A 16,999-nucleotide genomic window follows, 5' to 3' on the forward strand; every position below is an offset into this window, starting at 1 on the left:
AACTGCAGGCAGGTCTTAAGAGGGGCAACCAGTTTCTTTGGCTTATATACACACACGCTTTAAGAGGGTCTGATTTGAAACAACAGGCACTTAAAGCGCCCACCTTAGTAGATTAGCTTTATAAGGCAAACTCTTTACACTAAAATGTCTTGGAAACGTTGCTGTGCCGAAAAGGAAGGTGAAAAAAATCGTCTGTTTCTTCTGATTTGCTTCTAAGAGCAGGGTGAGATTACAAGAAACAGAAGGTGCACTGTGTGGGTGTGTGTGCGTGTGGGTGTGTGTGTGTGTGTGTGTGTGTGTGTGTGTGTGTGTGTGTGTGTGTGTGTGTGTGTGAGGGATAGAGAAAGAGGGGGCAAAATAAGAATGAGGAAAAAGGATGTTGAGGTCCCTCTTGGCCTCTGGGGTTGCCCTGTATGTTAACTACAAACACAAGGTCCCTCCCCCCTGACTTTATTATCACAGGTGGAGATAGTTTGAGGTGACCAGAGGCACAGCACCTACACACGTATCCCGGCTGCCAACAGATCAGCTATCTTTTTTTTTTTTTTCTCTTTCAGTGTTCCCACCAATCCACAAAAAAGCTCTCAACACCACAGGCTGCTTGGCATCCTCTTATCTACCCTGCAGCCTGAAGGCTCATCTGCTCTTTGTTTCATGGAGGGGGAGGGGAGATGTGGTACCTGTGCCTTACAGTTGTGTACTATACCTTGGCTCTGATGGCCCGCTCAGCTTCGAGCTCCTCCTCCAGTTCTTCAATGCGAGCCTGAAGAGAGAAGAATGTTGACATGAATTTCAGTGGAACGGGAAAAAAATAAAGTATGAAATATGACAACTGAAGTTGAGGTGTTATCCTCTGGTTTCACGGTCCCTATATCATTCTGACAGAGAACAAATGTTTGCTATTTCAGGGCAGCACTTGTGTGGTTGTGAGGCCGTTTCATACTCTCTCCTTACTCTAGGGATTTGGAATGCCCCTGGTTTTTTCCTCAGGTAGCAATTTAGGGCAAGAATGTCCGTAGCAACCATCATTATCTGTATTCTGGCCCAGGGCTGGGTCTGCTATAGAGACCAAAACACATCATTGCCATTTCCATGACATTCGAGGAATTTGTGTTATGTTTTTGCTTTTTCTTGGTTTTACAGTCCTGCTGGATGTCAGTGATGCTTTTCCCAAGCAGCATCACGGTAGTTGTCAAATGATTGTCACTAATTCAATTCACACTACAAGATATATATAGATATATATATAAATACTGTATATATTTATATATATATAGTTGAAAAATACTTGATAAATGTCCACTTAACTGCTTCATAGCATGTTACAAAGCATTAATTCATTGTTAATACACTGATTTTAAATGCCAAATAGTGGGGTCATAGTCTATTTTTTTTCAAAAATTGGTGTAGACCAAATGAGAATTTTTTTTTCAGCCTTGCAAATCAAAAATACACTGGTGGTGGTACCATACTCAAAGTACTGGTGCAATCAGTGGTGAATGTAACTTATTTCCTCATGTACTACATTTAATAGTAATAGCATAGCCTTATATGTTTTAAATGCTCCTAATATTAATCTGATTGTGCTCCAACCATCAAAACAATGAGAAAGATCTAACATTAATAAATCATCACAGTACATTTCCATTCCACTAATCTCGTGCCAAAGCCGCATTTTGTCCTGCTGATAAAATGTTATTGCTAGTTTCCCGACATGGCAGCACCCTTCCAAGTTGTGTCATGTTCTGCGCTATCTGCAGCGTCTATCTATGTCAGGAAGTGTGTCTGACATGGCAGGTAGCCCAGGGCCATTCACAGCAACAACACCTACACTCAGTGATGTGGTGAAAGCCACTCAGCGGCTACACGGCTCCCAAAGCTCCCCAAACATAACAGTATCACATACTAAGGACAAAATGAACACACACGGACAGGCAATCATCCTGCAGTTGTACCTTCTTTGATTCATTGTTAATGCAAGGGGAGTTTGTCTAGATTTCTCAGAAATGTCCCAAAAGTGGGGTCGGGAATGTTGTAGGCTGACACTACAAACAAGACGTAACTTCATCCTTTTCTCCACAGTATTTTTAAATGTTAAGCACAAACAGAGAGACATAAAAAGTGGAATAAAAACTCACATGCCAGCGTAGGACCTCTGTAGAGAGAACAGCCATGGTGAGGCAGCAGCAGCCCAACTGACTGTCCCACACACACACAATCGCTCACAAACTCACACACGGCTTCACTGTTGATCCCCTGCAGCATTTTTGCTGTCCACACCCCCTTGTGCATGCACAGCTTTTTTTCTCTCAGTTTCCCACTCATATATCTGTTTCTTGTTAAATTCCTACTTTCCACAGCCTCAAAATAAATATTATGGCTCTAATACAATTGTAGATAATATAGTGTACTAACAGTGCTAAGATGTCTGAGCCACACTATGGATTAACACAATTTGGACAACTCTATGGCAGAAAGAGGTTATACATTGATTTTGTGAATTTTTCTCAATGAAATGATCCACATAGCTTTCTATTGATGAGCACTGATGGAATGATTAGCCCACCATTGCTGAGAATGGTTGCAGGGTTTAATCTCCAAAATTGTAAGTGCTTAAAGTTTCAGCTTTCTTCTTTTCCTCTGCACTCTGAAAATATAATAATCGTCCATAAATTGCAATCAGATGTGACCTCATAGCTGTGGTAGCTCATAGCTCAGTACCGTGGGCAGTTATATCCTGTGAGATCCCCCCCCCCCCATGTCATTTGGAGGGAAAACAAGAGCCAAACAATTTCAAGCCCGGCCTCTGCACCAGACACAGCCTTACAGACCCCCTGCTGATGTTGGTCCACCATACTGTCCACACATGCTCACATTCTTCAGGTCCCTGCGACTGGGCTGGAATCTGCTGCTTTGTTCTTCTTAAATGCCTTCAGATGGCAGAGTACAGCTTCCAACAGTAAAAGTCATGGTTGTTTGATTGGCCAGGTGATGACAGGTCCTGCTGACCCGGTCAAAGCCTTATGCTGTGGGTGATGATGATGCAGGTCGAATCAGTGGTATTACAAATGAGGCCTGATGGTTGTACAACAGCGATAAATAAGGATGTTTGAATACATGCCCTGGCAGCATGCTGGACTATATTGCAGGAAGTCAAGTTCTACATTGTCTTCAAAAGTTTTCAAAAATCAACTGCAGGAAATTCATCATTATAATACACTCCCTGATTTGTTACAGATCCCAGTGTCCTCCCAGGTCACTGTAGCACATTGCACACAGATGAGTGTGAAAACAGCAACAGAGAGCCCAGAGGAAATTTGGTCATTCAGGGACAGTATTGAGCGCCAGAAAAAAGCCAGGGGGTGTATCTGTAAGTGCTGTGATTCTGATGGTTAGGTCTAGTACTGTGTGGACGGCTCACTGTTTTGGGAACTCTGTATATTTGCTTTTTTCTTAGAGCTACACTGTTTACAGGATGCGTTCAGGTTCAAGTATTGAATGCAGCCCAACACAGAATCACTGCAACTGTCACAGCTCTGTCACTTCTATCTAGCTTTTTCCACCTTTCACTCATCTAATCAGTTCATTCAGTGCACCTGCCAATCACACTCACCTCATCAGCTCATCACTCTCACCTGCTCACTCTGCCTCTTCACTATTTAAACCCCTGCCTCACACACACTCACTGCCAGATCGTTCTCTGCATTCATGCTAAACTTTCCCGCATTCACCCATGGACTGATTCCCTGTTGCCGACCCTGCCTGTTCTGGACTACCTCGCCTTGCCTCTGCCCTGGTAACTTGCTCAGCCTTTCTGTCCTTGACCACGAGAATCCTGTCGCTGATTCTTCCGGAGAATATTCTGCCTGTCGTGTGTTGAAAATAAAGAACTTAAATCATACCAGTCCTGGTGTTGTCGTACTGCTCCTGGGTCCTAACTACACCCGTTACAGTACGATCTGGCCACATCATGGATCCAGCACACGGCACAACAGCATGGACCTGGCTCAAGGCGATCGAGGAGACGATGCAGCGAACCGAGACATGGTGGTCACCAACACCGCCGAGGTTCACCACGACCTGGCGAATCAGAACCAGATTCTCATCACGTTGATTGACCAGGTACGACAACTCATGGCAGTCGCAGCTCCGACCAACGCAACGGCGTCGCCCCCACTTGCTCCGGTTCACTCGGGAATGGATCCAGCAGTATCTATGGCGGTCTCAGAGCCCCGGGTGAGGGAGCCCGAATGTTACGCTGGGGATCCTGAGGGTTGCAACGCATTCCTGACGAACTGTTCCATCCTGTTTGCATTGCAGCCTCGCACCTTCGCGTCAGAGGACGCCAGGGTGTCGTTTACCATCAACCACCTGACGGGGAGCGCTGGCCTGTGGGGAACAGCGGTATGGGATCATCGGACTCCTGCCTGTGCTTCCTTCCAGTCCTTCTCCGCCGAACTACGCAAGGTTTTCGGACTGGTGTCCGGAGGACCGGATGTCACCGGAGGGCTAATGGGGCTCCAGCAGGGCCACCGATCTGTCGCGGACTACGCCATTGATTTCCGGACTCGGGCACGATTAAGCTCTTGGAACACGGATGCCCAGTGTGACGCGTATCTACTCGGGTTAGCGGATTACGTCAAAGATGAACTCATCGTGTTCGAGCTACCCACATCCCTGGACGGACTTATCGAGGCAACCTCCAGAGTGGATCACCGCATCCAGGTCAGGCGGCTGACAAGGCGCCGGGAACAGTCAAGCCAGGCGGGTCATGTTTGCGCACAATTGCCAGTTAAAAGCCCGGGCTCGCCAGTAAAGAAGGAAGTACTGGTGAGCCGAGCAGTTTCCTGATTCTCTGCCTGTCAACGACCACTTTTCCACACCCAACTACTGTTAAACGGGGGCTCCCATACTATTTCCACCTTCCTGGATTCTGGAGCAGACTCATCTATTATGGACGAGGACCTCTGTACACAGTTGGGGATCGACCGGACACCTCTTCCCCAGGCTGTTCCAGCCAGGGCCCTGGACGGTCGGTCATCTTCTGGGCACAGTGACGCATCAAACCGTTCCGGTACACATGCTGCTGTCCGGCAACCATCACGAGACCATCAGCTTCCACATCTTGCAAACCCCTCGCATCCTCCTCATTCTGGGATACCCCTGGCTGCGTCAACATAATCCGCACATTGACTGGACTACGGGGGCTTTTCGGGGTTGGAGCCAGTCCTGTCATCTAGTCTGCCTGGAGCAAGCTGCCGTTCCACGAGGTGCCATGCTCACCAATTCCACCCCTGAACTTACGGGGGTTCCTGCGGAATACTTGGACTTTAGGGAGGTGTTCAACAAGTCCAAGGCCATGTCTCTGCCTCCTCACCGTCCGTATGATTGTGCCATCGACCTCCATCTTGGTACGTTCCCACATAAGGGGCGCCTGTATTCCCTGTCTGCTCCTAAAAGAGAAGCGATGGACAATTATATTAACGACTCCCTGGCTTCCGGTATCATACGCCCCTCGTCTTCTCCTGCAGGGGCTGGATTTTTCTTTGTGGAGAAGAAGGACAAGACTCTCAGACCCTGCATCGACTACCGGGGCTTAAATGAAATCACGATTAAGAACCGGTACCCCTTGCCACTCATCGCAACGGCCTTCGAGCTACTTCAAGGAGCCACCATCTTCTCCAAGCTTGATCTCTGCAACGCCTATCACCTGGTCCGGATCAGAGAAGGGGATGAGTGGAAGACGGCATTCAATACACCTAAAGGACATTACGAGTACCTTGTGATGCCCTTCGGCTTAACCAACACCCCTGCCATCTTCCAGGCCCTGGTTAACGACGTGCTCCGAGACATGTTGGACCGGCACGTATTAGTCTACCTCGACGACATCCTGATCTTCTCCAAGAACCAAGAGGAACATGTGCACCACGTCCAGTCCGTGCTTCAACGCCTACTGGAGAACTCCCTGTTTGTGAAGGCGGAGAAGTGCGAGTTTCATGTTCCCACGGTCTCATTCCTGGGTTATATCGTCTCCAAGGGCAGCATCCAGATGGACCCCGCTAAGGTTGCCGCTGTCACTACCTGGCCTGTTCCAAGCTCCCGCAAGCAACTTCAAAGTTTCCTGGGGTTCGCCAATTTCTATCGGCGGTTCATCGGGAATTACAGCGCGGTCCCTTCCCCACTCACCGCCCTCACCTCCTCCAAGACCCCTTTCTGTTGGACTTCTGCAGCTGAAGAGACCTTCCAGAACCTGAAGTCCAGGTTCACTTCTGCACCCATCCTCCGAGTCCCAGATCCAGACAGACAATTTGTGGTGGAGGTGGATGCCTCCAACATAGGAGTTGGGGGTGTCCTGTCCCAGGGCTCGGCCACTGACCAAAAGCTCCATCCCTGTGCCTTTTTCTCGCGATGGCTTTCCCCCGCCGAGAGAAACTATAACATTGGTAACCGAGAACTACTAGCAGTGAAGCTGGCCCTGGAGGAGTGGCGGCATTGGTTGGAGGGGACCAAGCTCCCATTCCTAGTTTGGACCGACCATAAGAACCTTGAGTACATCTGCACAGCCAAGAGACTCAATTCCCGACAGGCCAGGTGGTCGTTATTCTTCACCCGGTTCCACTTCACTCTCTCCTATCACCTCGGTTCCCGCAATGTCAAGGCTGATGCCCTTTCCCGTCAGTTCCAGGGGGAGGAGGAATCCACCTCTAGCTCCTCATCCATCCTCCCTGTCTCCTGTCAAGTAGGCGTTCTCACCTGGGAGATTGAGGAATCGGTGAGGGCAGCGACTAGGGGTCAAGCCGGTCCCAGCGCGTGCCCTCCTAACCCCGTTTGTCCCTCAGGCCCTTCGGTCCGACGTCCTACAGTGGACACACTCCTCTCCACTTACCTGCCTCCCGGGCATCCAGAGGACCCAGGACGTCCTGCGGCAGCGCTTCTGGTGGGTCTCGCTCAATGAGGACACCAGGGAATTCGTCAACGCCTGCCCTATGTGCAACCAACATAAACCTTCCCACCAGGCTCTGGCCGGCCTCCTGCAGCCTCTCCCAATGCCTCATCGTCCGTGGTCTCACATCTCCCTGGACTTTGTCACCGGACTACCATCATCTGAGGGCCACACCGTCATTCTGACAGTGGTCGACAGATTCAGCACCTGGCCCATTTCATTCCTCTCCCCAAACTCCCATCTGCTAAAGAGACGGCTGAACTCATCTGTCTGCATATCTTCCGCCTGCATGGAATTCCAGTTGACGTTGTCTCCGACCAAGGTCCTCAGTTCACCTCCATCTTTTGGAGGGAATTCTGCACTGTGCTGGGGGCCACTGTCAGTCTGTCTTCGGGGTTTCACCCTCAGTCCAACGGTCAGACGGAGAGGAAGAATCAGGAGATGGAAACAGCCCTTCGCTGCATGGTCTCCTGGAATCCTGCCTCCTGGTCCCGCCAGTTGATGTGGGTGGAGTACGCCCATAACACCCTGACCAGCTCCGCCACAGGCTTGTCACCCTTTCAGTGTGCGTATGGGTTCCAGCCACCTGTTTCCTGCCCATCTGTCCAGACATTCATCCGCCACTGTTGCCAGACCTGAGCTAGGGCCCGAGCAACCCTGCTCTGGTCTGCAGACCGCTACGCTACAGCGGCTAATCGACACCGCACTCCAGCCCCTATCTACCAGGTGGGTTAGAGGGTGTGGTTGTCAACCCGGGACCTACCTTTGCGGGTGGAGTCTAAGAAGCTGGGCCCAAGGTTCAGCGGGCCGTTCGAAATTGAGAGGATCATCAACCCGGCAGCAGTAAGGCTCAAGCTCCCCAAATCCATGCACATCCACCCCACATTCCATGTATCCAAGGTCAAACCGGTCCTGGAGAGTCCATTGGTGCCGGCTGCTCCACCTCCTCGCCTCATTGAAGGAGGTCCGGTCTACTCCGTTCATCGCCTGCTGCACTCCTGCCGCTGGGGGCGAGGCCTTCAGTACCTGGTCGACTGGGAGGGATACGGTCCGGAGGAGAGGCAATGGGTTCCGTCTCGGAACATCTGCGACCCCCGACTCATCGCCAGGTTTCATAGGCAGCACCCAGAGCAACCGTCTAGGACCCAGGCGAACACCCAGCAGGTCCCCGGTGCGGACTATGAGAGACCTCCCTCCGGGCCCAAGAAACCCTACCACCTGAACCCCTCTACCCGCCCACCCAGATGGGGATTCTGACTCTGCGGCCTCAGAGGAGTTTTGTTTTTTTTGGGACTTCCGGAGCTGTCCCTTGGGGGGGTTCTGTCACTTCTATCACTTCTATCTAGCTTTTTCCACCTTTCACTCACCTAATCAGTTCATTCAGTGCACCTGCCAGTCACACTCACCTCATCAGCTCATCACTCTCACCTGCTCACTCTGCCTCTTCACTATTTAAACCCCTGCCTCACACACTCACTGCCAGATCGTTCTCTGCATTCATGCTAAACTTTCCCGCATTCACCCATGGACTGATTCCCTGTTGCCGACCCTGCCTGTTCTGGACTACCTCGCCTTGCCTCTGCCCTGGTAAATTGCTCAGCCTTTCTGTCCTTGACCACGAGAATCCTGTCGCTGATTCTTCCGGAGAATATTCTGCCTGTTGTGTGTTGAAAATAAAGAACTTAAATCATACCAGTCCTGGTGTTGTCATACTGCTCCTGGGTCCTAACTACACCCGTTACAGTAACTGGGCTCGAAAAACAGACTTTTCGTTTCGTGTTTAGAGGCGTATCTCACAAACGATTTGAGCTGATTGAAATAGAAGCATGTCTGTTTTGTGAGGCGGAGAGTAGACACGCTGTTAGATGAGAAGATTTATATCACTCATTTCTGTGCATTGTATGGCGCTGGAGTCGGAGGCAATTAGCTTAGCATAAAGACTGGAAGCAGGGGGGAAACAGCCAGCCTGGCTCTCTCTAGTGGAATTTCAGCAGGCAGCTACCCCTAAAACAAATATAATAACAGTTCCCCTGCTTCCAGTGGCTGTGGCTCAGAGGTAGAGCAGGTCGTCGGAACATTATTCTATTGTGTAGGACTTGGTGGCATCTAGCAATGAGGTTGCAGATTGCAACCATCTGAAACTTCTCCCGTGTGCCAAGGAGAACTACGGTGGCCAATGTGGAAAAATGCAATAGGCTCTCTCTAGAGCCAGTGTTTGGTTTGTCCATTCAGGGCTTCCGTAGAAACACAGTGACCAGGTCCGTGAAGAGGAGCTGCTCCATATGTAGATATAAACAACACATTCTAAGGTAACAAAGACCCGATTCTTATTTTCAGGTGATTATACACTAATGACAACCTACTTATTAATATCACATAGGATTTCTGCGAACAGATCCTCCTAAATGATACACACGGTACCTTTTAACTAACTGAATTCAGTCCAAGTATAAGTTCACTCATTCCTACACATTTTACACAACAGCTGTTCACCACTCGCTGGCCGGTTGGCCGGCCGGTTCTTGTGTTCGTTTTTGGCGTTAATTAATTAATGCATTAACGCAAAAAAAAAAAATACCGTGAAACCGACAGAATCTTACAAAATACCGTGATACACATTTTTGGTCATCCCGCCCAGCACTACCTCCAACTGGGGAGAGAGCAGAAGTCTTCTAACACCTCCGGTTCAACATCTGGTATAAAGCAAACAGACCGCAGGGCAAGACTGAGCTTTATCCTGTCAGATAGTGATGACCCTTTACAGCACTGTTGCTGACTGTTTTACAGCCATGTAATAAAACCACTGAGATATCAGGACTGCAGGCCTGCGACCCCCAATACACTCCCTTCAAGCCAACTGCTTTAAATTACAGAACACTGGGGAGGGAGAGGCGGCTTCATCATTACAGATGGACAAAGCTATCTCTTTGATTCCACTTGAGTTTGTGGACGTATTCATGTGACCTTTACGTCAACCAAAAGTGAGTGGGTGACAGAAGAGTCAGCTGGGCTGCCTGTCCACCTGCAGAAAAGTCCAGAACATGCAGGCACACAGAGAGACACATATAATGATCTCATTGTGAGATAGGGAGAATGCCAAAGCTACAGAATCAGAGACAAAGGCACTCTTTATTTTTCCTCTTCCAAACCTCTGGAGGAAACATCAGGATCCCTGAGGCAACAGCAGAGGGAAGAAGCACCACCTGAACTTTGAAACCACTGTCTATGCCCCACTCACTCTCACTCTCAGCAGCCTCTCATCTCATTCGCTCCATCGGAGGGACAGACACAACACAGTATCTGCAACATGCTCCAGTGACACATAAAAGCTCTCAGACTAGTTAGATTCTATCTGGGCGACACAGGAAAAACCTCAGTATAAACTTCACAGTCTCTTCAGGGCTCTGTACAGACTAAACACTTGAGTAAATACTGAACTGAATACAATCCAAACAAGTAATGCTCTCCTAATCTAAATTATAAAGCGATTATGTGCTACAATTATGTGTTCAAAAGTCTAATTGTGAAGATGGCGCTTTAAATGGCAGGCGGTCATTGCTGTGATTTTCCACTGCACACACCAAAAATGACTTGTTTATAATCTGTGGGCACTACTGCAATGGGTGGTGGGGAAAAGTCCACATGAGTTCACTCCTCATGAGAACAGCCAGTGCAAACAGTTGTACGATGTCAACTGTTGCTGTGGGCTGTGGAGGAGCTTTCCCAACTGTGATGTCAGGGAGGGAAAAATGAAAGGGTGGCTTTGGTCATTTTTAACCTGGACACCATGTGTTTGTGTCTGAGTGACTAATGGGGACAATCATTTCTGAAATAGGTTCCAGTATTGAGGGAGAACGCTGCAGACGTCAGTCGCTAAACGGGCTGTATTGTAATCACTCAGATCAACTGCTCACCGTCAATGTGCGTCCACTAAAAGGGCTTTGTTCCGCCACTGACAGGCTCAGATTGTTATTATAAGTGACAATATTATAAAAAGAACCCTAGAGAGAAATGAAATAGTTGTCCTTATCTTCGCTTCCTGTTTGTTATTGTGTCATGTGACTTGTTCAGAGGAGACAACATGAGTGAGAGTTGGAGAGAGAAGCTGTCAGTTGTCTAAAAACATTTTCAATATCATGGCTGAATATTAAGCTGATTTCAACAATGTCGATTTAAGGACGAGATTTCTCCGAGCGAGAAATACAATAACAAACAGAAGGGATCAAGTGAAAGGTAAGTAAAGGGTTTATTTCTCTGTACATTGCAGTGTTTTAGGAACTTGACTCATAGTTGGGTCTAAAAGTCACTATATTTTCTGCTGCTTCAATTTCACTAGCTTAGGACCCCGCCTCAGCTGAGGGCAAACCTTCGTAGATTATTTGGAGTGTTGAGGAATGGTCGATGGAGATTTAGCCCGTGGCGGTTTGGGGGAGGCCTAGCTGAGGATCCACTGCGGCTCCCGGGAGTGTTGAGGAATGGTCGATGGAGATTTAGCCCGTGGCGGTTTGGGGGAGGCCTAGCTGAGGATCCACTGCGGCTCCCGGGCCTTGCAGATCCCCCGGTCTCCATGAGGGATAGGAGGATGATGACTGGAAGGTTTTCAATATGTTTGGAAAATTACATGATGACCTATTTTTATTTTTATTTTTTTATATATATAATAAAAATACCATAATGTACAATTAGAGATGATTATTGACAAATGGTTGGAATGGTGGAATGGTTTAACAAGAGGGAGGGAGGGTGGGATGCAGAAAGCACGAGCCAGCTGAGGCTTAGTAGCTGAGGGTAGGTATTTGTAGGAGTGTGGCCGGAAGTGGGCGAGTGGCTGAGGCGTGGTCCTGCTCCTGAAATTCAGCTAAATAAATTTATCAACAATTCACTAGCTTAGGACCCCGTCTCAGCTGAGGGCAAACCTTCGTAGATTATTTGGAGTGTTGAGGAATGGTCGATGGAGATTTAGCCCATGGCGGTTTGGGGGAGGCTTAGCTGAGGATCCACTGCGGCTCCCGGGCCTTGCAGATCCCCAAAATAAGTCCCCCTGATGAGCAGGTTGCCTGGCCGTGCGCTGGTTGTTTGAGCTGGCGAGTGTAAAGTTGGTAGACGTGGGAAGACGGGTTATCGACAGTGGAGTTCTGCTGGTCGATGGTCGGCGAAATCAAGTAAGGTTTTACGGGTTTAAAGACGGTACTAGATATGGCGGAACCGATGTTGGATGGGTGTCTGCAGGAGGGCGGATCTTCTGAACTTCTGGAATGAGAACCGAGACAGCCATGGCGTTGCGGTGGCCCAGACGTGAGCTGCATCGAGAACGCGCCCTTGATGGACGGGTGTCGTGGCGTCATTTGATGATTGGGTAAGCGACTGCTAGGTTGTCAGGAGTTTAAGAGATGGACTTGCTGGGCCATCCGTGGCCCCACGTAATGGCTGCAGCTACTATTGGTCAGATTTCGTAGCATGAGGGGAAATGACTTGGCATCTGCTTGCGAGATCCGAGGCTGGTCTACGGCAAAACGTCTTCTGTTGTGGAAACCCCCCAAAGACGGCAGAAGGAGCGGCATTGTTGTGTTGGCCAATTGTGTGGGTCCATCGCTGGAAGTGGACTGGGTGGGGGCACTGGCATCCAGGTGTCCCGGTTACGGCAACTTGCTGTGTTTTCTGAAAGTAGGCGGCGGGGGGCACTGGCATCTCGGTGCCAGGTGCCTCGGCTAAGGAGACATGCTGTGGCTGCTGGAAGTAGCCGGCCGGGGGGGCGCTGGTGTCCTGCGTTCCATTGTTGCTTTACGTTCCGTTGTTGCTTGCTGCGTTCCGTTCCATTGTTGCTTGCTGCGTTCCGTTTCTGCGTTCCGTTGCTGCATTCCGTTCCATTGTTGCTTGCTGCGTTCCGTTGCTGCATTCCGTTCCATTGTTGCATCGCTGTGTTCCGTGTTTGCTTGCTGCGTTCTGTTGCTGCGTGGCGTTCCGTTGTTGCGTTGCGTTCAGTTGTTGCGTTGCGTGGCTGCATTTGCGCTGCGTTGTTGCGATACATTGTTGCTGCGATGAGTCGGTGCTTGCTGCGATGGGTCGGTGCTTGCTGCGATGGGTCGTTGCTTGCTGCGATGAGTCGGTGCTTGCTGCGATGGGTCGGTGCTTGCTGCGATGGTTCGGTGCTTGCTGCGATGGGTCGTTGCTTGCTGCGATGAGTCGTTGCTTGCTGCGTGGCTGTGTTGTGCCATTGCTACGTTGTTGCGTTCCGTTGTTGCATTCCGTTGTTGCGATGCATTCCGTTGCTTCGTTGCGTTCCGTTGGTGCTTAGAGAGGGGGACAGCTTAGAGAGGGAGACAGAGGAAAGAAGACCTGGCAACCCGGTGCCTGGGTATAGGCAGAAGAAGGGTGGTGTAGGGGAAACTGGGACAGGGCCCTGGAAAAAAAAGTAAGGGAACGCGAAGAGACGGACGGGTGAATCCAGCCAGGAGGTGGGATGGAATACTGTAGAAATTTAAAGGGAGGAAGATGGAGTCGGCATCTCGTTACCGCTATGGAAAGTAGAGTTTGCCTGAGGTAGTGGAGGGAGATGAGAGGTGATGCGCTGCAACCTGGCAACCCGGAAGTTTGTGGGTTGGAGGGCGGAGCTTCGGGGTGCGTGGTGGGGTCACGGTCGTTGGCATAACGATGGTGTGTTTTGGATGTAGGTACGTTTGTGTTTTTTAGCCTGGCGTGACTTTAGGAAAGTTGTGAGGAGTTGGCACGGTTTGCTTTGTTGCTTCTTAGCAGGCGGACTATGGTCCAGTTGGAGGTCTCAGCTGGTGCGTCTTCAATGGGGGACCTGGCTGGAGCGCGGAGGGGTGGCAGCGTCTTTGAGCGCAGCGTGCCGGAGTCGTCGGAGGCTCGTTTGGAGGGTCTGGAGTGAGCAAAGAAGTAGAGAGCTGGATTTACGTTTCCGTTGTCTACGTCTGGAGGTGGCGGGTCTCCCTCTGCCACCGAGATGTGAGTTATAGGACGATGGCCGTGGGTCTGAATCTTCGTATTGTTGGATTCTGGCGGGTGGATGCAGCAGGTCGGCGAGGTGGAGATCGGCGGGTTTGGCTGCCTGGACCCTCTCGATGGCGGTTGGCGGCGTCTCGTGGGCGGCAGGTCGAGTGCTTCCCTGGGCTGTACGGGTGGCCTCTGGGGAGGCGAACTGGTCATCGTCGTCGGATCTCCTGATGGACTGCAGGTCCATGTTTTAGACGAGGTAAGGTTTTTTGTTTTCTCTGAGTGGCGTTCCGGTTGCGAGTGCAGAAAGCATGAGCCAGCTGAGGCTTATCAGCTGAGGGTAGGTATTTGTAGGAGTGTGGCCGGAAGTGGGCGAGTGGCTGAGGCGTGGTCCTGCTCCTGAAATTCAGCTAAATAAATTTATCAACAATTAGACTATTCTCTTTGTCTCTTGTAAGCTCACAGACTTCATGGAACTGCAAAAGTATCCCAATTAACAGACAGCAGCCCTCTCCAGCACTAAACTCAAAATTGGAATTAACACTAAAACATACTAAACATGTCACGTGTTCTATGATTTTGTTTCAGTCGTATAATGCTGACACCAACAACAACTCATCCTTTGAGGTAGAAACTTCCAAGTAAAAAAAAAGAAACAACCACATTCCTGAAGATGTTCAGAGTTTTAACAACTGTAAAAGCAAAAAGAATGGCTGCTGACTGCGGCTAACCCCAACTGCTCCTAGTAACTCCATCAGAGGGAAGCAGGAGATAGTTATCAGCTTGGGTGTAGCAGGTATGTTTGAACCATCTCCAGACAGGCATGGGGCTGTGAAGCCCAGCAGAGCTGTTGAAAGGCAGGAATGCATCTCTCTCTACCATAAGCTACAGCTGACATCCCTGCATGTCTTTTTAGGAAACCAATCTTGATTGTCCTTCCAATCAAATGTTATCGATACCGATTCGTTATTCCTTTCTGTTTAAGTGTTTTAAGGGGGGAAAAACACCTAAAAATCTCTTGCAATGTCACTATGTGTGTTACTTTTGTGTTTTTCCAATATATCCTCCAGACATTACTGTCAGTGCTCCTGTGCTCCTGATGGACTGCACTGATTAATCTTGAAAGCCAGGTGCAGGTTGAGAAAGATTTCATCAAGGTACCGGTATTGGATGTGACGTATGTAACTGCACAGCTCATTGAAAATGTTCACATCTCTTAAATTAGAGGCTGCAGATGGAAGGCACATACCAGTGCTAATAGATGACCATCAAACAAAAAGGGAAGGATTTTGTGCATTCAATAAAGAGTTGAGTAAAATAACAACAATGAGTCTTTACAAGTATTGTGTGTGTATCCAAAGCCTGATATATCTTCTTCCTCTGTTCCATAGAGCCTTAACAAATGCACTCCTGTTGTATTTGTATCATCTGTTGCCCAACAGTTTTAGGAAATTACTGAGCCCTTTAAAAACCTATGCATATTCTGCATCTTTTTGAAAATGTTATTATCTTAGTAGGACTCAATAGACTTTGGGTTCCAGAGACAGGAGATATAGGAAGACAGACTAAAGGCCCTTTCAGACACAACGCAATTTGCGTTGCACTAGATACTTGGTTTTGTGGACATCTGACAACATGTTCTGGGAAGTCACAGAGGACAGAGCAAAGTAGGCAGAGCAAAGTAGCCAGGCTACGTTATTTTGTTGTTGCCAGCAATGAGGATGCATCTGTCCGGCGTTAAGAAGCATGAGCTAGCTCTAGCCCTGCTAGCACACGTGGCACTCGCTTAGTTGGAGACGTGCTTTAAAGACAGGGCTTATCTCCCAACATCTCGATATCAGAGCAAACTTGTGTTGTACAGTTTCAGGGAAGTCAGACAAGATTAATGTCTCCTCCATTTTACCTTCTGTGCCTGGCTGGCGTCCTCGTTTCTTTTGGCCACGCCCAAAGTACTTTGGCGGCGAGCTCAGCCGGAGTAATACACACAAACTAGATACTATGTTTACTGTACCATACTGTACATGTACACAGGCGAAAGGGTTCTGACCTTCTGCTCCTTGCTCTTTCTTTGCAGTCCAATGTTGAGGGCCTCTTCTGCTTCCAGCTTGGAGCTGGTACTGCTGATCTCCAGGTCCTTCCTTCAGAAATAAACAGATATTCAACTCTACATTCCTTTAACCAATGGAGTCAAACAAATACACTTCAAAGACAATTTCATCAAGCCCAATATTTAATCCAAATCAAAAACCAACTCAGTTTGAATGAATATAGAGTTAAAATGGATTAATCCTAACCCTAACGGAAGACGGTAGATGCTTGACTGTGATAGAGAGCTGCGAGCACAGGAAGCTGAAGGTTTGCAGTTTAATGGCTTTGCTGAATGTGTGATACTGAAAAGGAGAGCCTCTCCTCGATATGCCAGATGTTATCTTCTCTCTCAACAATCTCCCACATCATAAACTTGTAGGCGAAAACATAAGCAACCCAAGCTGACATATCACAGCTCTTGTTGTCTCCAGATGGCTCACCATAGAGAACAATGGTTAGAAAGAGGAATATACAAGAGTTGGAGATAGAACTCTGATTTCTTAAAGAATGCCTGAAATGAAACTTTCCCCAAATCTCCCCCAAAAGTAAGCGATATTTCCATTTCTTTAAATGTTCTGTAATGGCTGTGACGCGACTAAAGAGATACAATGATATGTTCTCACTTCTCTCAGATCTTGACACACACTGTCAGTGATGCTGTGGAAAATACCAAAAAGCAAAATCACATTTATGTGATAAAGCAAGTAATGCAGGATGCTTTTATGTGTGCACTTTATTCTGTTTAAAGTGTCATTAGTAACAGTAAGTTGTTTCATTCCACAATTATTTATGTATTCATTGCATCACACTGTATATGCATCTGTAACATGCTTTTTAATCAAAACATAATATGAATACTGGGCGGCAGGTCGGGCGGGAGGCCTGGGCATGCTGATCGCTGGCAGCATAGACTAGCTCTAGGGACGTGGAACGTCACCCCGCTAGTGGGGAAAGAGCCGGAGCTGGTGCAGGAGGTGGAGCGATACCAGCTAGATATAGTTGGACTCACCTCCA

General features: G+C 48.7%; 1 protein-coding gene across 1 annotated transcript in view; it reads right to left on the minus strand.

Annotated features, from left to right (window-relative positions):
• The window catches only part of LOC116397958 (putative uncharacterized protein MYH16), a 78,875-nt gene that overhangs the window by 17,123 nt on the left and 44,753 nt on the right, over positions 1–16,999 (minus strand). The window contains exons 6-7 of the mRNA XM_031873898.1: positions 15,945–16,035; positions 707–763 (exon numbers count right to left, since the gene is read on the minus strand). Coding sequence (XP_031729758.1) covers positions 707–763; positions 15,945–16,035 — 148 coding nt within the window. The remainder of the gene's footprint in view (positions 1–706; positions 764–15,944; positions 16,036–16,999) is intronic.

The sequence above is a fragment of the Anarrhichthys ocellatus genome, unplaced genomic scaffold (genome assembly GCF_004355925.1).
Source record: "Anarrhichthys ocellatus isolate YVR2014 unplaced genomic scaffold, GSC_Weel_1.0 scaffold76, whole genome shotgun sequence".
NCBI classification, from domain to species: Eukaryota; Metazoa; Chordata; class Actinopteri; order Perciformes; family Anarhichadidae; genus Anarrhichthys; species Anarrhichthys ocellatus.